The sequence below is a fragment of the Micropterus dolomieu genome, linkage group LG05 (genome assembly GCF_021292245.1).
Source record: "Micropterus dolomieu isolate WLL.071019.BEF.003 ecotype Adirondacks linkage group LG05, ASM2129224v1, whole genome shotgun sequence".
Lineage (NCBI taxonomy): Eukaryota > Metazoa > Chordata > Actinopteri > Centrarchiformes > Centrarchidae > Micropterus > Micropterus dolomieu.
In genome coordinates, this window is record NC_060154.1 from 21,390,620 (window position 1) to 21,414,605 (window position 23,986).

Here is a 23,986-nt window from a genome sequence, read left to right on the forward strand (position 1 = left end):
CACCCATTTTGACCTTCATCTGATGGTTAAACTGCAGTGGGTGCTTACCTCCACCAGGTGGCATTAGATTCATGAAGAAGGAAGAATGGTTAACTAAAGCCCTTAAATAAATAATGCACTGCTTGACTTTTGTCTAAAGATGAAGATTTATTTGACTAAAATCAGCCATGTGAGAAATACTATTACATATATTAGCGTTTTCTAAACTGAATTAAACATATACTGTATGCAACCTTTGAACTGAAAACAAGTTCTTTAATAAAAGCTCTTTTTGAGAACATATGAATGAAAAACTGCATTTCATTTTAATCTGAAAGTATATAAGTGATTCATTTAACACTTATGAGGCCAAGCCACATACGGTACAAAAGAAACTGCGATTGTGAGGTAATTTACTAATGCACAGTACAGAATACTTTTTTGTGTGTTTTTGGAAGCACACTGTTAAATAGTTGGGGCATTTCCTCATTAAAATGACAACAATTCAGCCGCAGTTGCAACTAATCTTATTTAATCTATGTTGTATATGTTTAAAATATTTTTTGTCATATTTGAATGGAAGAATTTACGTATGAAGAGAGATTGGGTGAGTAAGAAAAGCAGTAAATGAGAACGGGAGTTTTGTGTTGGCCATTCATGCCCAGTCTTAATGCAAAGTAGCACTGCTTTCACATTCTTGTAAACCAAAACTCCCACTGGTGCGTGGTGCAAAAGCAACATTACCATACTATTACAAAGACTTTCTGGGACACTGATGTTATTTAGGTTAGTTTAAAAAAGTTCACCCAGTTAGTGTGTCTGGAATTATAGTTTGTGATAGTTTACTACATCTAAACATGTTTCTGTTTTTACAGGAAATGTCTTCCACTGGCCTTGGAGCCCCACCTCCATTCCTCTTTCTCTCCTCAGGTTATGTGCACAGGGAGTACCGTATGTGATACTGGAGCCTTCACCTGGGAGCGAAGTGAAGGCGGGGCTGGGAACATGTCGTACCAGCCCAAGGAGAAAGAGAAAGGAGGAGGATGGATGAACCAGGTGTGTGGTATGAAAAGTAGCTGAAGAATGGTTAAAACAAACGAACATGTTTAGCGGTCAGTAGGGCTTAATGATTGATAGCTCAGCTATGTCACCTGGCTGCAGGTAACAATGCAGGTAAATGCATGACTCTTTCCTAGTTGCGTGGGTTATTTATGTGCAGCTGCTTATGATTCATTTCAATAACAAATTTACTATTACCAGCTTCACAAACAGGATCCATTAAAACTCAAAGCAGGCTAATTTAATGTCTTTTGAGCCTTTACTCTGTGTTTATTAATTTGTATATAAATGTGGTCTAGGTATTAATTACTTAGCAACAGGTCAAATGTAGCGTAACAGTCATTAATTACAGTTCTTGTGCTGAATCATCTGCACATTAATTGCAGGTTTAATGCAGGTGGTTGGATCAGAGCAGCATCGGTTCTCTCTCACCAGGAGTGCTTATGCAGCTTCCAGCAGAGACTCAGCCAGAAGAGTTGGTAAGGAAAACAAGCCTTCACTTCACCTTAGTTACATTTTGTTTATGTAATCAAGTGCTTAAAAAAGGATATTTAAGTGTTTGGAGAGCTACAGTCGGCAGATGAGTCTGTTTAGATCAGCAGCAGTCATTTCTAACCTTTTCCCTGCTATGGTATCGGTAAGCATGGTAACGCAGTGTAATGAGTTACAAGACTCAGAAATGTATCTAAGCAGCATACGCAGGCAATTCACTCTGTTGTCTCCTTCAAATAGGACAACCAGAGTCTACTAACTTCTGAGTCTCCTCAGCAGCATGGCCAAGGAAAGTGTTGAGTCTGGTACGTCTCTTTTGATCTCATCCTTTATTTCCTTTTTTCTTCACCTGCTGCTTACTGTCTGTTTATTATAATGTATTATTATCTTTATTTAATACTCTCTGTGTTTATGTAGAACATTCAGAGGTGTGTGGAGTTTAGGGTTTTTGATTCAAAATGAACAATAACATTCATATCCATTAACATAAACTATCAGTGTCATATTTACGTAGCAGCCTGCATGTGATCTTTTATCAAGTTTGAAAGTTTCTCCAATAAGAGATCATGTTTCTTCAGCAGATGGTACTAGATTTATTTTTGCCTTCTTGAGGCTCTGAATGGGTGATGCAAGAATCTCTTTAAGATATGGTTAACAGCGGGACACTACTTACGCTTGCATATTAATACACATTCACAGAAGCACACACACACATCCATCTGCTGTTTGCCGATGTAAATGATAATTTGAATCATTGTGTGGAAATAGTTCCTGAGCTAAGAGTACGCCTTACGTGTCTGACAGGCCTCACATGGGAGGTGAGGGCAAACAGCCGCCACTACCACAAACACAAACAGAAGAAATCCTTTCTGTGCTTCCGCTGGGGACGATACGCGGTGAGTCAGTCACACACATGCTTTTTCCCTCCACATAGTACCTGACACCTGTTGGCATGCTGATGCACTGAGAAACAAGTTAATGTGTTGATATGTATGACTCTCTCTCTCTGTTGCTTTTCATGTCGATCGCCAGGACAATGTGGTGCGCAGCCACAAGTACTCCCCTGTGACTTTCCTGCCCCTGACTCTGTTTGAACAATTCCAGCGAGTGGCCAATCTCTACTTCCTCCTCATGGTGGTGTTGCAGGTCAGATAAAAGCTCTGCTGTCTCTCATGCTTTGATTCCAGAAAATCTGACTTGATTTTGATTTCTTTTACAGGTTCAGCTTTAGTTTTTTGATGTATGATGTTTACAACATAGAGACATACAAGAGACGTAACTGTCTGTAAGGAACAAAACAAAATAAAACATACAAATTAAAGTAATTGCTACTTTATTGGGACTGTAGTATAAAACACAATTATCTTTTTAATTTGAATGTGCAGACAGTCTGGAGTCATGGCAATGGGCCTGACACTGTGATATCCATATACAGTTTGATGAAATGTGCCTAACATCATGGTGTGTCTGTGACATAGTCTGTTGAGATAACGACTGTAATTATGATTTTCTTTTCTATATGCAAAGTACGGTTGACAGGCAAAATTTGCCTACACGATGACACACCTTACATAAACCCTTTTTCAAAAAACCACAAAGGTCTTTACCAGGTTTACCACTGCAAAAATCACTTAACCGTGATTGGCTTTGTCCAGAGCTTTTGACTTTTTAGTCTAGATTTATTACTCTCTTATTCTTAGATTATTACTTGTGGAAGCACATTGTGTGTGCGTATGGTATGTACAGTTTGTGTGATTCTTTTTCCTTCTGTGTGTATCCACGCTTGCATGCGGTCTCCAGTGTGTTCCTGTCATCTCATCCATCCCGTGGTACGTCACCATCATCCCGCTGCTCACCGTACTCTCTGTGAGAGGGCTGAAAGACCTTGCCAACGACATGGTGAGACCACCAGCCATTCTGTCCCCTCAGCCTTGGGGCGCCTGGGAGGGGGACTGTCCCTCAGTGATGAATGCACCCGCTCACACACAAATGCATGAGCTTAAACACAAATATACGACCAGCCTCACGCATGCATTTATGCACCGGGCACTTAAGCATGTACGCACTCTTTTCTCTCCTTCATTGTCCTCACTGACTCCTTGTCCTCTCCTCTCTGACAAAACCAGTCATCCCAGTAGCATTAATTTTCTCTCCTATCATTAAAGCTTTTCCTTTTAAATGCAGGCGTGATGTTTTGCATGGAGAATTCTCTGGTTAAGTGCATCACTGAGTTACGGTCGTTAACAGCTCTGGGTGAAACGCTTGCTTGACCCCTCTCTATTGACTAATCATTTAGTGGATGGTGTAAATCTCCCTGCTGGTGTCACTGTAGAGCCCCCTAATGGTGTTTCTCCTTTCTCCTTTCTCCTGTTCAACCTCTCACGGCCTCCCTCACTCCCTCTCACACGCTCCCTGTCCATCACTCTTTTTCTCCATGTCACGCTTCTCAATCTATATCTTTCTCCTCTCTCATTACCTTTTTCGGTCCGTCTCTTGCTCTCTCCATCTCTGTTCCAGGCAAGGAGACGCAGTGACTCCAAGATTAACTCCCGACCCTGTGACGTACTCCTCTCCCAGAGGTGAATACAAAGACGGTTCTCTCAGGACTCTGCACAGTTCCAGTTTGAAACAGCCCTCTAATGAAGCTCTAATGAAGTGTGAATGAGTGAATCTCTAAATGGTCCCTTTGTGCATTAGAGCAGGGCAAAAACACAGAGCATTTGCCACACCTATCGGAAGTCAAGAACCATAACCCACCTTTTGTTTTTTTTTCAGTCTGTTTCTGAGACTTTTATATTCCAGATGTACTAATAAACAGAAAGACTAAACTACTGGTATAGACACATATAAAAAGTCATATAAAGAGTTTTCTTATAGAAGGAAATTAGGTATTTCTATGTATCTGAACTTATCGTAATTGAAAACATAGGCCTGCTCTGCTTTTATTTTTGAAACAAATTATTCACAACATTAGAAATATAGCTTAGATGTAGTTGTTGTGTAATGTTAGTTTATATGTTAAAGGCAATCTTTTTGGTATATGCTAGTCCTATATTTTAAAATTTGACACTGGCATTTATTTATTTGCGTCTTTAATATGAAAACATTACTTTTGCTCTATGAAAAACAAAGTTGTTGTGTTTTGTATATATGATGGCTATTGCATATTTAGGAGTTTTTGAATAGCAAACTGCAAGAAATGTAAGCAAATGATTTGATTTTTTTTTCATACACTCACTCTTTGTTTGTCCTCTCTCAGTTTCAGCACAGCACAGTGGAAACATGTGTGCGTGGGAGATGTACTGCGAATCCGCAAAGACCAAGTCATTCCTGTGAGATTTCCAATTTACACACAGAACACAGAAACACAGAAATTAACTGCAAATAGAAACAAAGTGTCTGATTCTTGTCTGATTAGTCATTTTTGTGCAATAAGAAACATTATTTACTATTTTTCTGGATTTAAGTGGAACATTTCATCATGTCAGCATGGAGCAGATGAAGCTTTAAATATTTGAATAAATTCTCCGTAGAGCTCTATTTGTGTTTACAGTAAGTTTCCACTGAGCCCTCTCTTTTTTCATTTTTCTACCCAGGCTGACCTTCTCTTCTTGTGTAGTTCAGAGCCTCACAGTTTGTGTTATGTGGAAACAGCAGATATCGATGGGTAAGAAACACAGTCAGCGTAATTATTTAACTTTCTAATCATTATACTAGTAATAGTAGTAGTGGTGCATTTTCTTGCAAAATATTAAAACAAGTAAAAAGGATTTTACAACATAAAGACTATGAATGTAATGTATATAGTAGTAAAAATAATAGCATGAATAGGAAACTTTAAGATTTGATTTTAAAGGTGCTATTGATTTCAGAGGTTCTATATCAATGGGGCCTTGAAGGCAAAATAATGTGGTCACTTTTAAAAGGTCTAAAATCATTTATACACTCTGGGACAGTCAGAGGGGCTCAGCCTGCACATCTGCGGCTTTGTGGTGGCTCACAGAAGGGTAAAAGGTGTATGATATATTTAGGGTCTTACTGTATATGGTATAGCTGGGATCAGTGAAAGAATGGCATCAGTTTGCTTTATGGGATTTTGTCATTTTCTTACCAGATTAAAACCAGTGAGAACTAGTTACAGAGATTATAGTTACATGTGGTTTAGTGCAGATTAAAGACCTTTTAATGTTAAACAACCAAAGAAAATAATATTGCTTAACTCTATACACATACCAACTGCACACTGCCTTGACTTTTTCTTATTATTTCTAATGAATGAGTCAACTGTTTAGTGTTGGTATAACTTGTAACTTCTCTTCCTTTAGAGAGACTAACCTCAAGTACCGGCAGGCGCTCAGTGCTACACACAATGAGCTGACCTCTCACCCCTCAAAAGAGGCGCTTGCTGCCTTTGATGGTGAATAATTGTTTCCTATTAAGAATGTAAATTCAGATGTGATCATTTTAAAGTAGAAGAAAAATACACAAGTAAACTTTTGACATAAATGCATACTTGTCTTCAGTAAGAACAAATGTAACATTTCATTTTACAGGTGTGGTGTGGTGTGAGGAGCCCAACAATCGCCTGTACACCTTCAGAGGCCAGCTGCACTGGCGAGGAGAGTGTCTTCTGCTGGACAACGAGCACATCCTCCTGAGAGGAACAGTCCTACGCAACACAGAGTTTGCCTACGGGTTGACCATATACACTGGTACATGTAGACAAATGATGTTTGTGAGGGGTGGGATGATACACTTTTTGTCCATTAATGATCTTTCTGTTGAGTCTAACAATGACACTGAGGCAAACAGAATGAAGGCAGGCCCTTATGTATGGCATAAGGCCCCATGGAGGTGCGTGATAACTGAGGTAGAAGTATTGCAAAATATTTTTGTGGCCAGGCCACCTGTCCTCATTTCACCCTCTACTGTGGCCTCTACTTGTTTCAATGACACATTTTATTATGTAAAATACATTATACTGCTAATTATGGACAGTACTTAACTCCTGTAGCTGTGTCTTAAATGTGGGTCTGTTAACGTCTTTCAGATTACAGGCTCCTCCTGTCTTTTAAGTGATCATTGATCGGATATTACTGGACTAGGCAGAGGTGTCATGGATCTCACTGCTATGACCCTTTCAGTTCTGGTAAAGCCAATCAATAGATCAAATTCTTCCAGAGATGGGGTTTAGACCATTCATCAGAGACTGTCTATCTATGTGACCCCACTCCAGCCTGATTATAGCTCTAACCCTCCTGACACACCCTTGACACATCCTACTTTGAATTATGCATGATCAGGGTTGACATGTTGTTGCTATAGTGAGGCTAAGTTGGAATGAGTTTCTGTCCTCGACCAATTTGAAGATATGGCACACCTTCTCAGTATTTGTCATTTTTTTACACATGCAGCTCAACATCACTGGAAAATATGATGTTGATACTTTATTGATGCCTGCAGGAGAAATTCTCTCTTCCCACTGACCTCTTGCCAGTAGGGTCAGACACCCCTGGAACTGGTAGTGATTCAGCATCTTGCTCAAGGGCACGTCAGCAGATACTTACTGACACGAGGGCTTGAACTTTCCCCGTCTGGCTGCAGGATGGACTCCCAACTCGTTCAGCCAGGCCGCCGCAGCGATAGCATTTAATAGTTGTCTGTTCTGTACCAGGCACGGACACTAAGATCCTGAGGAACTGCGGGAAACTGCGAGTGAAGATTACTCAAACGGAAAAAGTTTTCAACAGAGTGGTGATTGGGGTGAGTGGGTAAAGGGCAGGGAGATGATGAGCATGAGGCATCTTGTGGAATTATTATAAACTGTGTGTGTCTATATTCTGGATCTCTAGATTGTCCTGTCCGTGCTGCTGACAGCTTTGCTTAATGCCGTCGGCAATGGTGTGTTTTCGAGCTGGGTCATGAGCCACACAGGGTTTATCTCCCCTCTGGTGGTCAATGGCAGTCCCATCTACACAGCGTTCTTGATCTTCTGGAGCTACATCATCCTGCTCAGCCCTGCCATGCCTATTGCTCTCTACATCACGTTAGTTCCATCTACAATACTGCACTCATTTGAGGGAATGCAGGAAGGTGGAAATACAGCTGTATTTGTGTGTATACTTTCTTACTGTGTATTTGTCCTCCATGTCTGTTTGTTCACAGCTTAGAGCTGATTCACACAGTCCACAGCCTGTTTATTGGCTGGGATATGGAGATGTATTGGCAGCAGGCAGACAGACCGGCCCAGGCCAGGAACACCTCACTGAGTGAGGAGCTCGGCCAAGTGGGATACCTGCTGAGTGACAAAACTGGGACACTAACTCAGAACTGTCTGCTCTTCAGACAATGCTGCATAGCTGGGGAGATCTATGGTAACAATAAACTGAAACCAACAAATGATTTTCTAACCGGTGGACCAATTTTCTTTACCAAAATGTTACTTTCTATGTGATATTTTTATTGTCTTTCTTAGAAGAAAGCAACACCCCAATGCCAGCACTGCTACTTACTGCATTAAAACAAAGTATCTTTATCTGACCTCAGGCTGCACGGGTAACTAGAAACTAAAATTCCAACTACTGACAGACTTTTGAACAAACTTATAGTCCAACATATAAAACTGCTTTTATTTTACCTCAGCATCCACTATCAACAGGATGTACATCAAATTATGATTGCAACATGCTTTCAAAATTACTTTAAGCAACTTCAATAGTCATCTGTGTAGAAACAGCCATGTTGACTATAAAGTTAAGAAAAATATTGTAATTCTTTCTCTTCCCGTTTTGTGAAAATTCTCAAATTAGAAACTTTTTAGAGGGGCATTATTAATCAAATGACCTTGCACAATTCAGTTAAAAAAAGTGTTAAAAAATAAGCAGAAAGTACAAAAATGGTGTATTGAAATCCTGAAAAGTGGAGAAAGAAGTGAAAATGGACAGAAGTTGAACAGACTTGTCCATCAGTATTTGAAAGAGACCATTCATTGTGACTAATTGCGCTAATGTGTAATTCTCAGCATGATACAATAGTGTTAGCAATAAGACACCTTTCATATTTATGTTCACTCAAAGAGTTCTTGTTTGGCACTTGAATGCAATCCAGTCTGTGTCCAAGAATGTGTGACATTAAACGATTTTATTCTGTCTAATCAACACAGTAATTTGCTTCCTTATTATTCATTTACATTTAATTTTAGTTTGATAATGACCAGAGAGAAGGGTTTCTTCACTGGCTTACAGTGGAACAAAGATCCCTCTGGGATCCCTAAATGAGAGTAAATCTAATCTAAAACTATTACTGGCTAGTGTTAAATATATATTGTTATACTTGAACTAGATACTACTAGAATACTAGAAAATTGCAGCTGAATGACATCACTTCTGATAAACCGTACCCCAGTGATGGTCTGACTGAAATCTACAGCACCTAGCAGCATCTACCCAATGTATTTTCCTATTCCATTCATTTATAAAAAGTCCATCTATAACAATTCGTTACTGGCTCAGATAACCATGTACAGTATTTAGATTGTACTGTGCATGGAATAATACATGTCTTTTTTCTCTTTTGATATCAGCCCACGTCTGCATTTCTCTTCTTTCTTGTGGATATTCTAATCATGTACTTTACCTCCATTTTCACTATTTATTGCAAGTCATTAAAAACAATAATTTCTCCACTTTCACAGGTGATGCATCAGTCAGAGCAGAGGATACACAGGTGCCATATAATTACTCTCAAATCTGCATCTTTGAACTGTATTTTGTTCTTTCTTCACCTCTCCTTGAATATTTACAATGTTTATGTGCTTGTTTTTGTGTCATAATGTCTGCTGTAAACAGCATTAGACTCTCTTCATGCCACAATTGGAACACTGTATAATGTCAATGCACCATAACCCTTAGTGAATCATCTTTTCACTGTTTGTGTGCAGCCCATGGACTTGAGCTGGAATCAGTTCTCCCGCGGTGGTCTGTTGATGTCGGCTCCCAGCCTGGTGAAGAAGCTCCGAGGACAGCAGTGCCCACTCACCAGACAGTTCCTCACGGCGCTGTCTTTATGTCACACTGTCATGGCAGAGTGGAAGGAAGGTTTGTGTTTTTGTGTGAAAGTATCCATATTACCCATTTGAAAAACCTCAGGTCATACCTCAGACAACACTGGTTTGTTTTTGATGAAATGTTCGTATGTGATTCATGTTTTCCGCTTTGTTTTTAAATTAAACCAACAAGGGTGCTACAATTAAAGGTTAAATAACCTGTATATGTTATTTCGGACATTACTTGTCAAATGCATTTTTGTCAGTTACAGTTGCTGGAAAAAGTATGTGAACCCATTGGAATTACATGGATTTCTGCATAAATTGGTCATAAAATGTGATCTGATCTTCATCTAAGTCACAACAATAGATGAACACAGTCTGATTAAACTAACACAACACAAACAATTACATGTTTTTATGTTTTTATTGAACACACTCTGTAAACATTCACAGAGCAGGCTGGAAAAGTATGTGAACCCCTTGGCTAACGACTTCTCCAAAAGCTAATTGGAGTCAGGAGTCAGCCAACCTGAAGTCCAATCAATGAGACGAGATACGAGGTGTTGATTTGAGCTGCCTTGCACTATAAAAAACACACACCACTTTTAATTTTGCTATTGTCTTGTCCATTGCCTGATGTGAACCGTGCCTCGAACAAAAGAGTTCTCAGAAGAGCGTGCTGACGCCCGCCCAACGGACTATGTTCCTAGGGGTGGTGTGGGACTCAACGACGATGCGGGCCCACCTGTCTCCCGCCCGCATCGAGTCCATTTTTTCCTCAGTGACCAGAGTGCATTTAGGCCGCGCCATCACTGTAAAACACTTTCAGAGGGTGTCCTGGCAGCGGCGTCCAGTATAATACCTTCTGGACTACTGCACATGAGAGCCCTGCAGTGGTGGCTAAAATTCAAGGGATTCTCCCCGAGGGGAAATCCGCTCCGTCTAATACGGGTTACAAGCAGGTGCCTTCGTTCCCTGTCTGTATGGAGGAAATCTTGGTTCCTGTACCAAGGCCCCGTGTTGGGAGCGATCTGTCGCCGAACAATTATTTCGACAGACGCCTCACTCACGGGACGGGGCGCGGTCATGGACGGCTGCTTTGCGAGAGGCTTCTGGCAGGAGCATCATTTCTCCTGGCACATAAATTGCCTGGAAATGTTGGCGGTATTCAGAGCTCTGAGGAGTTTTCTGCCCACTCTCCGCGGTCACCACGTCCTTGTCAGAACCGACAATACGGCAGTGGTGGCCTGTTTGAATCACCAGGGGGGTCTGCGCTCGCGCCCGTTATGCAAACTGGCACATCAGATCCTCCTGTGGTCCCAGCAGAGACAGACAGAGAAGAGCGATGTACGTCCCTGGGACCCAGAATCAGGGAGCAGACCTGCTGTCGACTTGTTTGCGTCTCGAGAGACTATGCACTGTCCCCTGTGGTTCTCCCTCTCGCCCCAGCCCCGCTAGGGCTGGATGCCATGGTGCAGACGTGGCCGAGGCTGTGTCTGTATGCAAATGTAAATGTAAATGCTCCGTACTTGTATAGCGCCTTTCTAGTTTTTTCGACCACTCAAAGCGCTTTTTACACTACATCTGCATTCACCAGTCACACACATTCATACACTGAGCCTCAAACGGAAACTAACATTCACACTCATTCACTCATACACTGGCGGAATAGCCGCCAGGGGCAATTCGGGGTTCAGTATCTTGCCCAAGGACACTTCGACACGCAACCAGGGGAGCCAGGGATTGAACCGCCGACCTTCCGATTAACGGCCAACCCGCTCTACCTCCTGAGCCCCGTATGCCCCGTATGCCTTTCCCCCAGTCGCTCTGCTCCCGGGGGTTCTGGAGCGGGTCCGTCAGGATGGCGTCAGCCTACTACTAGTAGCCCCGTTTTGGCCGGCACGAGTGTGGTTCTCGGATTTAATATCGCTCCTGGAGGGCCTGCCCTGGCAGGTCCCTCTGAGGAGAGACCTGCTGTCCCAGGCGGAGGGCTGGATCTTTCACCCACACCCCGCCCTGTGGCAGCTGTGGGTCTGGCCTCTGAGGGGGCGCAGTTCCTGGAGGCGGGCCTAATGGCAGGAGCGGTCGAGACACTACTCAGCTCTAGAGCCCCATCCACGAGAAGGATGTACGGCCTGAAGTGGAATGTGTTCGCCACCTGGTGTAGAGAACGGGCGGCGTAATATGTAATTATGATGCTGGAGTTTCTCCAGCACCGTTTCTCCGCGGGCCTCTCCCTGTCCACGCTCAAAGTATATGTGGCTGCCATTGCAGCATTCCACGCCCCTCTGAGTGATGGGCCCTTGGGAAGGCTTCCACTGGTCATGCGCTTCCTCCGTGGAGCCCGGAGGATGAGACTTGTGACTCGTTCCAGGGTTCCCACCTGGGACCTGGCAGTGGTTCTCGAAGCGCTGGCTGAGGCCCCCTTCGAACCCCTAGAGTCGGCTGAGGCCAAGCACCTGACCATTAAGATGGCCTTTCTCCTCGCTATCACCTCTCTGAGGAGGGTGGGGGATCTCCAGGCACTTTTGGTTTCTCCCCGATGCCTGGAGTTTGCCCCAGGGAGGGTCAGGGCCATCCTGCACCCTTGTCCAGGCTATGTCCCTAAGGTTCCGTCCAGTTTGGCAGGGTCCACGATGCTGCAGGCGTTTCATCCCCCACCTCATGTGACGGCCGAGGACGGGAGACTTCATCTGCTCTGCCCTGTCAGAGCGCTGAGTATTTACACTCTGAGGTCTTCCCGGTGGAAGACCACAGTTGCTGGTGTGTTTCGGGTCCCCCAAGGCTGGGCTCCCCGCTTCTAAACACACCATCAGCAACTGGATCGTTCAGAAGGCACCCGTGCGCTCTCCTTTTAGTCGTGCCTCAGGTTTTTGCACGCTGGGGGCAGGTGGAGTTTCAGCGCGGCCTAAGTGGGTATCTCGTTCCCATAGTGTCGTCACCGACGCAGTTCGAGTTCCCTCGAAGGGGAACATCTCGGGTTACGTATGTAACCTTTGTTCCCTGAGAAGGGGAACGAGACACTGCGTCGGTCCGCCACACCTCACCCCGCCTGGAGTGCCTTGCTTCATAGAAGAGGGCTAATGTGTCCTGTGTGCCGGCGTGCTTATATATGCCTCTGGTTACGCCGTCACACGCTACCGTTCTAGCAACACCAATAGGATTGGAGTAGTTTCATTCATAATTCAGCCCTGCCACGCCCAGAGGAATTCCCATAGTGGCCGTCCTGCAAAGATAACTGCATGAGCACAGAGCCGAATATTCACTGATTTTAAGAAGAATCCTAGAGTGTCAGCTGAAGACTTACAGAAATCTCTGGAACATGCTAACATCTCTGTTGATGAATCTACAATACGTCAAACACTGAACAAGAATGTAGTTCATGGGAGGACACCAGATGGCAAAAACATTGCTGTAAATCTGAGGTTTGCAAAAGAGCACCTGGATATTCCACAGCACTACTGGCAAAATATTCTGTGGACAGATAAACAAAAGTTGAGTTTTTTGGAAGACACACACAACACACAACCCTATGTGCGGGGGAAAAATGCACAGCACACCAATATCAACACCTCAACCCAACTGTGAAGGATGGTTGAGGGGTAATCATGGCTTGGGGCTGCTTCGCTGCCTCAGGGTCTTGAAGGGTGGCTATCATTGATGGAAAAATGAATTCAAAAGTTTATCAAGAAATTTTGCAGAAGAATGTAAGGCCATCTGTTTGCCAATTGAAGCTCAAAAGAAGATGGGTGAAGCAACAGGACAACGACCTAAAGCACAGAAGTAAATCAACAACAGAATGGCTTTAGCAGAAGATTCATTAAATCCAAGGGTTTACATACTTTTTCCACATTGCTCTGTTAATGTTTACACGGTGTGTTCAATAAGAACGTGAAAACATATAATTGTTTGTGTGGTATTAGTTTTATCAGACTGTGTTTGTCTATTGTTGTGACTAAGATGAACATCAGATCACATTTTATGACCAATTTATGCATAAATCCATGTAATTCCAAAGGGTTCACATACTTTTTCCTGTGACTGTATCTTCCAACCCCTAAATCACTGGTCTGAATCTGATATAATAACCTGTATGCACAAAGTTTCTGACAATTCCCAGAGCACAATATGTTTACCTCTACCTTGTGTGCTGACCTCATTCCTCCAGAGGCTCCAGTTTACCAGGCTGCGTCCCCAGATGAGGAAGCTCTTGTTGGTGCAGCCAGGGAGCTGGGCTGGGTCTTTCTTTCCAGGACAAGAGATTTTATTGTTGTCTCAGAGCTGGGTGTCACTCGCCAATATCAGCTGCTGGCACTGCTGGACTTTACCAGCAAGAGAAGACGCATGTCTGTACTGGGTGAGAGTAGCCCTCTAAATACACACTAACAGCATACTGTATCTCTTGTAATCTTTTGCACTCACCTCACTCTTTTTCCACCTCTGCTAAGTTCTATAATAATAATAATAATAATAATAAGTGGTGGTGATGGTACAGTGGATAAGATGCATGCCTTTGGTGTGAGAGACCCGGGTCTCCCTTAACCCCTAGTTGCTCCAGAGGTGTGCGACCTCTGACATAATTAGCAATTGTAAGTAGCTTTGGATAAAAGCATCAGATAAACGTAAATAATAATAATTTTAAAACAATAATTATTGTTTTATCTTTCAGTGAGAGAGCCGGAGGGTGGGTTAAAGCTGTACTGTAAAGGGGCGGATATAGTGATCCTGGAGAGACTGCAGAAGGACAGTCCATTTCAGGAAAGGATTGAAGAAGCCTTGGAGGTGATGAACCATTAGTGTGTGGTGTTATTGAGCCTACTATTTATATGATACTCTGTTAGTATTTTTTAGTTTTCATTTCTGTATTAAGCATTTCAAAATCCTACTTTACACAAATGTAAAACTTTATTAGTGATTTTCATGGTCACGTATTTCTTTGCCACCCCTGGGGTTTCGATAAACTACTAAGACTAAGAACCTACAGCCTGCTAGCAGATCTGAGAGTCACAGCGGTGCTTTGAAATAAATGCTAACATCAACATATTAACATGCTCACAATGACAATGATAACATGTTGATGCTAAGCAGGGATAAAATTTACCCTTCTTAGCTGAGCATGCTAACATTTGATAATTAGCACAAAGAACAATCTGCTGAGGCTGTTGGGAATGTTTTTCAGGTATTTGATCATAAAAAGAAATATTGGACAAATTGAAATTATTACTTGATGGTGGAGCTAGATGAAAAGTTAAGGAATCAAAGCCATTAGAATTTATCCTCAAGGGGACATTAACATGCCAAATTTCATGGCAATTCATCAAGACATTTCACTCCAAACAGAAACCAACATTTCTCAATAGATTTTAGAGCGCGTAGTTGAGATGTGCCTGCCAAGACATGTTTATCTCATGTTTTCTGTCAATTCTTCAATTCTGCCTGAAGGATCACTCAGTAAATAATGTGCAGCCTATCAAATAACGTGTTAACTTATCTTCTGTCAGTTGTTTGCCCAGACCTGTCTGAGGACTTTGTGTGTTGCGGTTCGATCTGTTCCTGAGGCATCATGGGAGCAGTGGAGTAAAACTCTGGCCCAGTCTGCTGTCATGGCAACCCGTGACCGCGACACACAGCTGGAAAAGCTATATGATCAGATGGAAAGGGATCTGCAGGTAGGATCCTACTGAATTTGATTTTCACGTTTATTGTCATCCTCCATTTAAAGTGATATAGCTGATCAGTGACAAAGCATAACTAATACAGATAACTCTTTAAATCAAGTGTTTGCTTAGTGGTGCCTGCCCTTTAGTTTTCCCTAAAGTTTCATATATGTAAAGCTCAAAGTAATAAGTAAAAATCCTTGTTTCCAAGTGACTTTGGTGTGTTGTTGTTGATTGTTTTCATGTTATGAGGTTTAATGTCACTCATATTATCTCTTTGTCTGCTTGTTACAGTCATGTTACTATGCATTACAGCCAATATCCTGTACGAATGCTAAAAACTAATTTTTACTTGAATGTTTCGTAGCTTCTGGGGGTGACAGCAATAGAGGACCGGCTTCAGGAGGGAGTTCCTGAGACTATTGCTCTGCTTAAACAGGCTGGGGTTAAAGTATGGGTACTGACTGGGGACAAAAAAGGTATTGTTACATACTGTAGCAGGAGGTACGAATGGCTCCATTTGATTGCTGTGCTGTAGCTACATGAAAACAAACTGTCACTGTGGTGTCTTTTCCTCTGTCTTTCCTGCTCCCTCTTTCTTCGTACTTGTAGAGACTGCAGTGAATATCGGATATTCTTGCAAACTACTGGATCCTGATACCAGGTTACTGGAATGGGAGGAGCTGAGGTTAGCAATGATAAAAAAAAAAAAAACAATACACACACACACTCATGCACACACTCACACAATCTCATTGGTTGTTGTGTGTTTGCCCCTGCAGACAGATACTCCAGTCCCCAGACCCAGGGGTCAATTTCTTCAAGGCCAGACAAACAGATCTGTGGGCTATAGACAAGGAGATGACTGGAGCAAAGACCGCTGTGGTCCTTACTGGACCTGAGCTGGTAAACACTGGACACAGGATGGCCGAATAGCTGTCATCACATGGTTTGCAAATACCTCTGTATCATGAAACACTAAATAAGGAGCCGCATTAGCATTAATTTGGAGTCTTTGGAATTCCTGAGAAAAGTGTGTGGTTTATCTTTAACTGCTTAATGCTCCAATATGTTCACCAACTAGTTGCTAACTGTGTCTGTCTGCTGTTTGGTAATGAACAGATAGTGTACAGTGCACTGTCTCCTTGACTACCGAGCTCTACAGAGCTTTTTCCCTGAAAACCGCTGCCTGCAGCCTGAAAATAGTGCTGATGACAGTGGTGCGACTGAACCAAACAGCAAAGCTGTAAAAACAAAACGAGCTTTGAACACTGTAGATCTGAGGTGACAGTTGTCTGTGGGTTTGTCTCTGGAAATGACCCATTACATTACTTACCCCCGTCATATCATCTGACCCACTGTTAGTATAAAAATATTATTGCAGCCTTAAATTCTTAAACTTCAGGGATATCAATCTGTCCAGTTAGCAAGCATTAACTATTATGAATCAGTGCCACTGGTTTTGGTGCAAATGAAAGTGACAACAGGTGCATTGGAGAGGCAACAGCAAAACAACCCAAAAAGGGAATGGTTTTGCAGGTTGTGGCCACAGACAATTGCGCTCTCCTTATCCTTCCTGACTGTTCTCTAGTTTTGTGTTTTACTAGTGTCCTTGTCACTACTGATAGCATGAGGCGCTGCATGCAGCCCATTCAGGTTGCACAGGTAGTCCAGCTCCTCCAGAATGGCACATCCATACATGCAAGAAGGTTTGCTGTGTCTCCCAGCACAGTCTCAAGAGCATGGAGGAGATACCAGAAGACGGCTGTTACACGAGGAGAGCTAGGCAGGGCCACAGAAGGGCATCAACCCAGCAGCAGGACCGGTATCTGCTCCTTTGTGCGAGGAGGAACTGACATCAAAGAGTCTGAAGATGCTGCAGTGAATGTTATACTGCCTGCAACATCATCCAGCATGACTGTTTTGGCGGAGTGTCAGTGATAGTCAGGATAGGCATATCCTTGGAGGGTCGCACAGACCTCCACATGCTAGCCAACAGTAGCATGACTGCTGTTACTGGTACCAGAATGAAATCCTCAGAGCCATTGTCAGACCTCATGTGACCAGAGTGTAAAGGCAGTGATTGGATGACGAAGGCATTGATGCCATTGACTGGCTCTCATGTTCCTCAGACCTGGATCCAACTGAGAACCTCTGGGAAGTTATGTATCGATACAACGCCGCCAAGTAGTGCTACAGACTGTCCAGGAGCTCATGGACACAACAGATGAAGCATTGGCGAGTAGTGTGCTCATGTCAGTCAACCCGCACCCTATGCCTCACGACCCCGGCTCTGCAGCTCTCCCCTGCCTGGTCCTCTGTGCCGCCTAGCTTAAGATACGTAAACTGTTACTCACAGTCGTACTGTTCGCCAAGGCCTGAGTGGAAGCGCGTTGGCGGACACTGGCTGCTGTGGTCGTCTACTCGCGTTGCTCCTGGCTCTGCCCGAATCAGCCCGGCGTCTCCCTGCAGGCCTCTATAGCGACTACTCTCACGATCGCCGCTGCTGCGTCGTCTCGGCTGCCGCGCCGGTTCCGTCCAAATCAGTTGCTTCCCCACAGGTCTCTCCTAGCTGCCGTCCTCCTGCTCGATGCCCCCCTGCTCAGCGCCCAACGAGCTGGCCGGCTTTCCCTGCTGCTCTCTTCACCCACCAGACCTCCATCTCCTCCGGCCTCCCCGCCGTCACGCTCCTTACCTGCCTACATCCTTATCCTGCCTCCGTCTCTCTTTTTTTTTTCCCCCGACCCCCCTTACTACTACCTTTGCTTCATTTAAAAAATGAGTCCTGTCCAATCGGTTGTCAGCTGCCACACCTATTGCTCATTAACATGTGATCAGTAGTGGTGAGAGGTTTAAGGGCAGTCCAGCTAGTAAGTAAAACTTAACAAAAACACACATGCATTAAAACACACCACATGCGATAAAAACAGAAATAACGCACAAAAAAAGGTAAAAAGGCACAGCACGCAAATTAAAACACACCAGAAGCATAAAAAGTAGTCTGCCATTTTCTGGCCCTGTCACACAGATGTTTTTGGGAGTACAGGCATGTGGAGGCCATACAAACTATTGAGTCACATGAGGAGTTGCTGATGAAAATAACACAAGTTGGCTCAGCCTGTGATTTAAATTTTTTTACTTTGATTTTCAGGGTGATTTTGTATCCAGCCCTCAGTCGGTTTGTGGTTTTAGTTTCCATTGACCATTATGTAATTTTGTTCTCAACAAATTATACAATTTAATGTAAAGATTTTGAACTTTGAACTATTTTGTTCATCGAGATCTGATGTGTGATTGAAGTGTTCCCTTGATGTTTTTGAGCAGTGTATATACTGGCGGAACTAAAATGCGTTGTGAATGCTGTCCACATCACTATAAGAAACCCAGAATTACTGGTGAAGAATCCTCCAAAGCTCCATTAGAAGGTAGGGACATTTTATAGAAATAAAGAGCTATTTGTGTTTTGATGGTGTTGTACTCTAGGCAGAGTTTGACCAGAGACCAGAATGGGGGGCCACATTCATGAGCCTGGCAGAACAGTGTCAGTCAGTGCTATGCTGCCGTGTAACACCTGGACAGAAGGCCGACATTGTCACGTTGGTCAGGAAACACACCAGCTCAGTCACCATGTCCATCGGGGACGGTGCCAATGACGTCAACATGATCAAGAGTAAGTCAGGTTAAATGAAAAGATGACAGTATTTCTCTCGCTTTCGATCTGTCTTTTCTAACTGTTGTCCTTCCCTAACATCAGCGGCTCATGTTGGTGTGGGAATGGCAGGACTGGAAGGAGGTCAGGCAGTGCACAACGCAGACTTTGCATTGTCCCAGTTCAGATTTCTGCAGAGGCTGCTACTGGTCCATGGGCGCTGGTCTTACAGGCGCATTTCCCTCTTCTTGTGCTACTTCCTGTTTAAGACCTGTGGCTTTGCTCTTGTGCACATATGGTTTGGTTTCTTCAATGGCTTCAGTGCTCAGGTTAAACATACATTGATAAAATCCTATGACACAATAACTTTCAAGTCACATAATAAACTAAGATTAAACATGGAGAAAACATTCAAAATCTTCTCTCTTGCAGTCCCTGTATGAGACTTGGTTCATTGCTCTCTACACTGTCTTATACACAGCATCCCCAATAATGTGTGTGGCTTTCTTTGAACAGGTGAGACAGTTTAAGAGATGAATGTTTTCATGAACTCATTACACATTTGAATGTCAGCACTTGCATCAGTTCATTTTCACAACAGAAAACAATTGAAGTTTGGAGTCATAATGCTTCATCCTGCCTCTTGTAGGACATGAGTGCAGAAAGCAGCCTGAAATGGCCGGAGCTGTACAAGTCTGGACAGAGACAGGAGCTCTCCAATCCTATGATGATGTCCTTGTCGCTACTGTATGCTGTCTACACATCGCTTGTTCTCTTCTTCATCCCGTTTGGAGTCTTTTACAATACAGCCTTGGACTACCAGACCATGGCAGTCACTGTCTCCATGGCAGTCACGTTCACTGCCACCATTGAGGTAAGGATAGAAAAGCATAATGAAAATGTAAAAACAGAAGAGAAATGTTAGACATTATATTTATCACATAATCTAAAAGTATCTTTATGAAATTATAATGAACTATTTATGTCATAATGTGATGCTATTTAATTTGACAGAGCTATTACTCAGTTTAATTACATTAAACTGTAGAAAAAACACACAATGATCATGCGTAATTATATCATATATAAATTATGATGTTAAAATTGTTTAATTGCTTAGTTATTTGGTTGAACTAATAGAAAAATGTATCTATATTTAAGAGATATTGGAGAATAAGCAACACAAGTGTTCTGTCATACAATATCACGGCGTGGTTGAATAGTAAAATCAGAAGCAAGGTGGTGAAGTTTCCCAGTATGGTTGTTTGATGGTTGTGTGATAATATATTATTATATGTTTGACTGTGTAGTTTTGATCATTTTATTATGTTGCAGTTAGGTGAAGGTTCCCATGGTAAAGTAGCTCATTAGAAGGATTTCTTATCTGACTGTCCTTGATAGGCCTTCATCTTAGGACAGTTGGTTCATACTCCCTTCTTCCCTAAGACAGCTGCGTAATACCCTTGGAGTATAAAGACACCTGTTTCTTCATTGGCTCTTTGTCTTACACTCTACAGACTGGTTGCACTCTGTGTGTTTGTCTGACCCTTTTGGAAATAATAAAAACCCTTAATAGATGTCTGGATTGAATTCTTTATTTCAGAAGTCTCACTTAAGGAAAATTTCCATTACAGTGGCTAGTAAACCAATCAGAAGGCCGTTTTGGGACTCTTTGAGAACAGATAGTGAGGAGGAACGCGCTGTGTACCACAGAGGAACATTCTCACCCCCTGTTCTTTAATTTTAAACAGCTACAATATACCTTTGGTAACAAAGACCACTTCTCCCAGTTAGAAGATGTTTTCTTGTACTTTATAACTTAGACTCTTCATAGTATATTGTGTACTGTGTTTTTATGTTGTAATTAGGTGCCAGATGGGCCAAAGACAATTTTCCACCTTGGTGAACGATCTGTTGTGTTCTATTCTATTCTTGTTCGGTTCAGTTCTATTGTATGCTATCCATGCTATTGTGCTATTGATATTGTATTCTATCATTTCTGTCCTATTCAAGATTCCTTCACTGCCATTTCTTCGTGTATTTGCATACATGAATAATGAAATGTTGTTCCCCAAAGTGCCAGTTGGTAATAAAAGCAATATCAATCATAAAAACTGTCACAATAGTATATTTCTGAGCTATATTTGAAATATATAGGGGTTAGAGGGTGTGACGGTGTGATGTGAGTGTATTAGTCAGAAGGGGCACAGTCCATTATGAGTCTGACAGCTTGTATTCACTGTGTTTGGTTCTGTGCCATTCAGTTAATCTATTCTGTTATTTATGTTCTATTCTGCTCTGTTTCTATTTTGGTACCATCATTTTTAATCCGGTCTGTTCTATTCAAAACTAATCTAGACCATTTCTGTTAGCCCACATGATTGTCATTTCTACCTGTGTCGTGTTAATTTGTTTTTTTTTACAGTTGGCTGGGAAATACTAATACATTGTTCAGCTGTATTTTATTTCTAAAGCAATTTTTTTTAAATAATTTCCTCGCTGATAGCTACAATACTGTAAATCCAGATATGCCACTCTCCTCTGATTACAGTGCTTGTCTTTCAGATTTTGCTGGTGACCAGATACTGGACGAAGTTCAACATAGCAGCTGTGTGTGTCTCTATGGTGATGTTCTTCATCTGTACCAGGATCACCCACAACACTCGCCTGTTTGAGAGATCACCCAGTGACTATTACTTTCTCGGTACACTTCTTCTCATCTCAGTGCACGCCTATTTTTCTGATGTTCTATCATTATACCTGGGAACAGGTTTGATTATTCTGTGCATTTCGTCAGGTGCCTCTGATATGGCCTTCATCGATCCAGTTGTATGGCTCACAGCTCTGCTCGCTGCATGGACGGCTGTTTTGCCCTCAATGACTGCCCGTACTCTTAATGTCATCCTCACCATCCATGACAAACACAAGGTGAGAGAATCTGAATGCAAAAGTAAAGTGACCTTCACTAATGCCTGGATGTTGGTACAAAAAAATTTATTGAAATTGGTGGGACAACTAAGCACACAGAAAGTTAGTACCCGTACACCCATCTCAACCCTTTTCCAAACTGTTTAAGACTTAAGAGTTTTAAAGATCTATAAAATGCTTCCAGACAACCTTAATCAGGTGTTTTGGAGAAAAAGCCCACTTGCTACATAATTTTTTCAGGATTTCTCTCAGTAATAATTCTTCAGTTGTGTGCATCCTACCAGGTTCTGACAGGAAACTGTGCTCACTGCTGTTGACCATTTAAAAAACACAAGTGTTTGACTTGAGGACCAACTTAAGATGATTCTGAATTTGGTTGCCATTTCATTTTATTTTGGAGCTTTAAGAAGGCTGAGCTTGAGTACTAAACCTGTTTTCTAATCTGACATGGGGTGAGTTGTTCCCCATTTACCAAGTTAGAAGTTTAATTGCTATAAAAACAAAGCATCAGCGGTAATGCTCACTGAAGTCCCTCTCACCTGGCTGTGATGTAGGTCCACAGTGTATCCCGTCAGCCAGTAGAGCTGAGGTCCCAGCTGATAAGAGGAATGTCTCTTCGCCGTTCGTCTTATGCCCTCTCTCAGGGAGCCGGGCCTGGACGCCTCATCACTTCAGGGACCTGCTTTCGCAGCACGGCGGCGCCGGTGGATGCGAAGGTGACCACAAATGACAACACAAGGCCAAATTCAAATGAAGGACAACAGTGAACCACCAAATGGCTCATTAATAATGACTTATACATTTAGGATGTTGATATAGGAAAGTATGTAATCATATGGATTATTAATTTAACAGAATTGAAACGATGATTCATTATATGTCTGTTCTTGAGTCTTTGTGGGCAATTCTTAATAGAGCCTGCACTCATCTTTCGTATAGCTACTACTTTCCAATTAAGTAAATTACAGAATGTACAAAATACATTATGTACTATACATCTTGTGTATTGTCTTTACATAGACCGTTTACCTTTGTATGAATATCTCTGATCTTTCTTGTTTGAGACTGTTGTGGAAAAAAATCAAATTTCCATCTGCTGGGGTCTCAGGGGATTTCCTTTGAAGATCAATCCAAACACAATAAACCAACAGCACCGCTTTGTTTTACAATTGTTTTATTTGTTAATTTATTTCAAAACACGCAATTTTACCCATATTATCCTTTTAAGTTTTTATTTTTCTGTAACAGTTATTACTCAGATTTTTTTCCTTCTCAAAAGTCTCAACTAGAGTGAAACTAAAAGTCCTTCACAGGCTCTCCGGCTTCTGCAGTGGGGGGAGGGAAAAGAGGCTTTCTGACCAGACAGCATAATTGGGTTTATCCCTTGTTTCTGTGTGGGTGGAGGTGTGTGTGGGAGTTTACACCAGTGTGTGTATATGTATGTGTGTATGTATATATATATATATATATAATGTGTGTGTATGTGCGTGTGTGTTTAAGTGCAATAGGTGGAATGTCCACATGGCCGGTAAATCACAGGACCCGTAGAGCAGCCCAGAGAGCTGAACATTGTCTTCTAGGTTTGGTAGCCAGATTGTCATACCTTCTTTTCATTTTATCTTTGGTTTCAGCAAACACTCTCAAAAGGCAGACTCACCCTCTCCAGCGTGTGCCTGTGTTTGTTTGTGGGTTTTTCTGTCCGAGTGCAATATAATCCACCATCTCCAGACGACTTTGTAAACTTAAGTAAGTACAATGTAAGTGTCTTTGCATTGATTGTGGCCCTTCCTTGGCGCTGGGGACAAAGACGGTCTAACATTGTAGTACAAAGGAGCCATGAGCGGGGAGGATCCGCTTCCAAACATCAACATGGACTCCATTTTGATGTTAATGGCAGTTTGGGGCATTCATGTAAAGCTGTACGACATCAGTCTGGTGAAACATGGGGTGCTGTAGTGCTCTTCTCTCCTCAGCCACTCTCTACTGTACCCTGAGTGACTGGGGAATTCACTGCCCGCTCAGGGGGCGGGAGGGTCAAAGTGTGAGCGGGAGTGTCTAAATGTCAAGGGAAGGGAGGGGGGTGGGTTTGAGGGTTGTACACTCTGACCCAGCAGCAACGATTAAGATTGGGGGGGTCAGGTGTTTGCATAGTTCTCTGTGCAAAAGCCACCAACC

At 42.5% G+C, this 23,986-nt stretch overlaps 1 protein-coding gene across 1 annotated transcript; it reads left to right on the forward strand.

Moving 5' to 3' along the window:
• The first annotated feature begins 884 nt into the window (after positions 1-884).
• atp8b3 (ATPase phospholipid transporting 8B3) lies at positions 885-22,980 on the forward strand. Its single transcript, XM_046050592.1, has 29 exons — positions 885-1,035; positions 1,425-1,517; positions 1,771-1,835; positions 2,335-2,426; positions 2,563-2,676; positions 3,331-3,429; positions 4,048-4,109; positions 4,790-4,862; positions 5,127-5,197; positions 5,856-5,947; positions 6,084-6,242; positions 7,205-7,293; positions 7,383-7,576; positions 7,696-7,904; positions 9,224-9,255; positions 9,470-9,626; positions 13,746-13,934; positions 14,247-14,359; positions 15,079-15,246; positions 15,602-15,713; positions 15,847-15,922; positions 16,017-16,140; positions 18,718-18,904; positions 18,989-19,212; positions 19,316-19,399; positions 19,533-19,757; positions 21,449-21,587; positions 21,681-21,811; positions 22,366-22,980. The coding sequence occupies exons 3-29, from the start codon at positions 1,811-1,813 to the stop codon at positions 22,576-22,578; spliced, it is 3,453 nt and encodes a 1,150-aa protein (XP_045906548.1). The 5' UTR covers positions 885-1,035; positions 1,425-1,517; positions 1,771-1,810; the 3' UTR covers positions 22,579-22,980.
• The last annotated feature ends 1,006 nt before the right edge of the window (positions 22,981-23,986 follow it).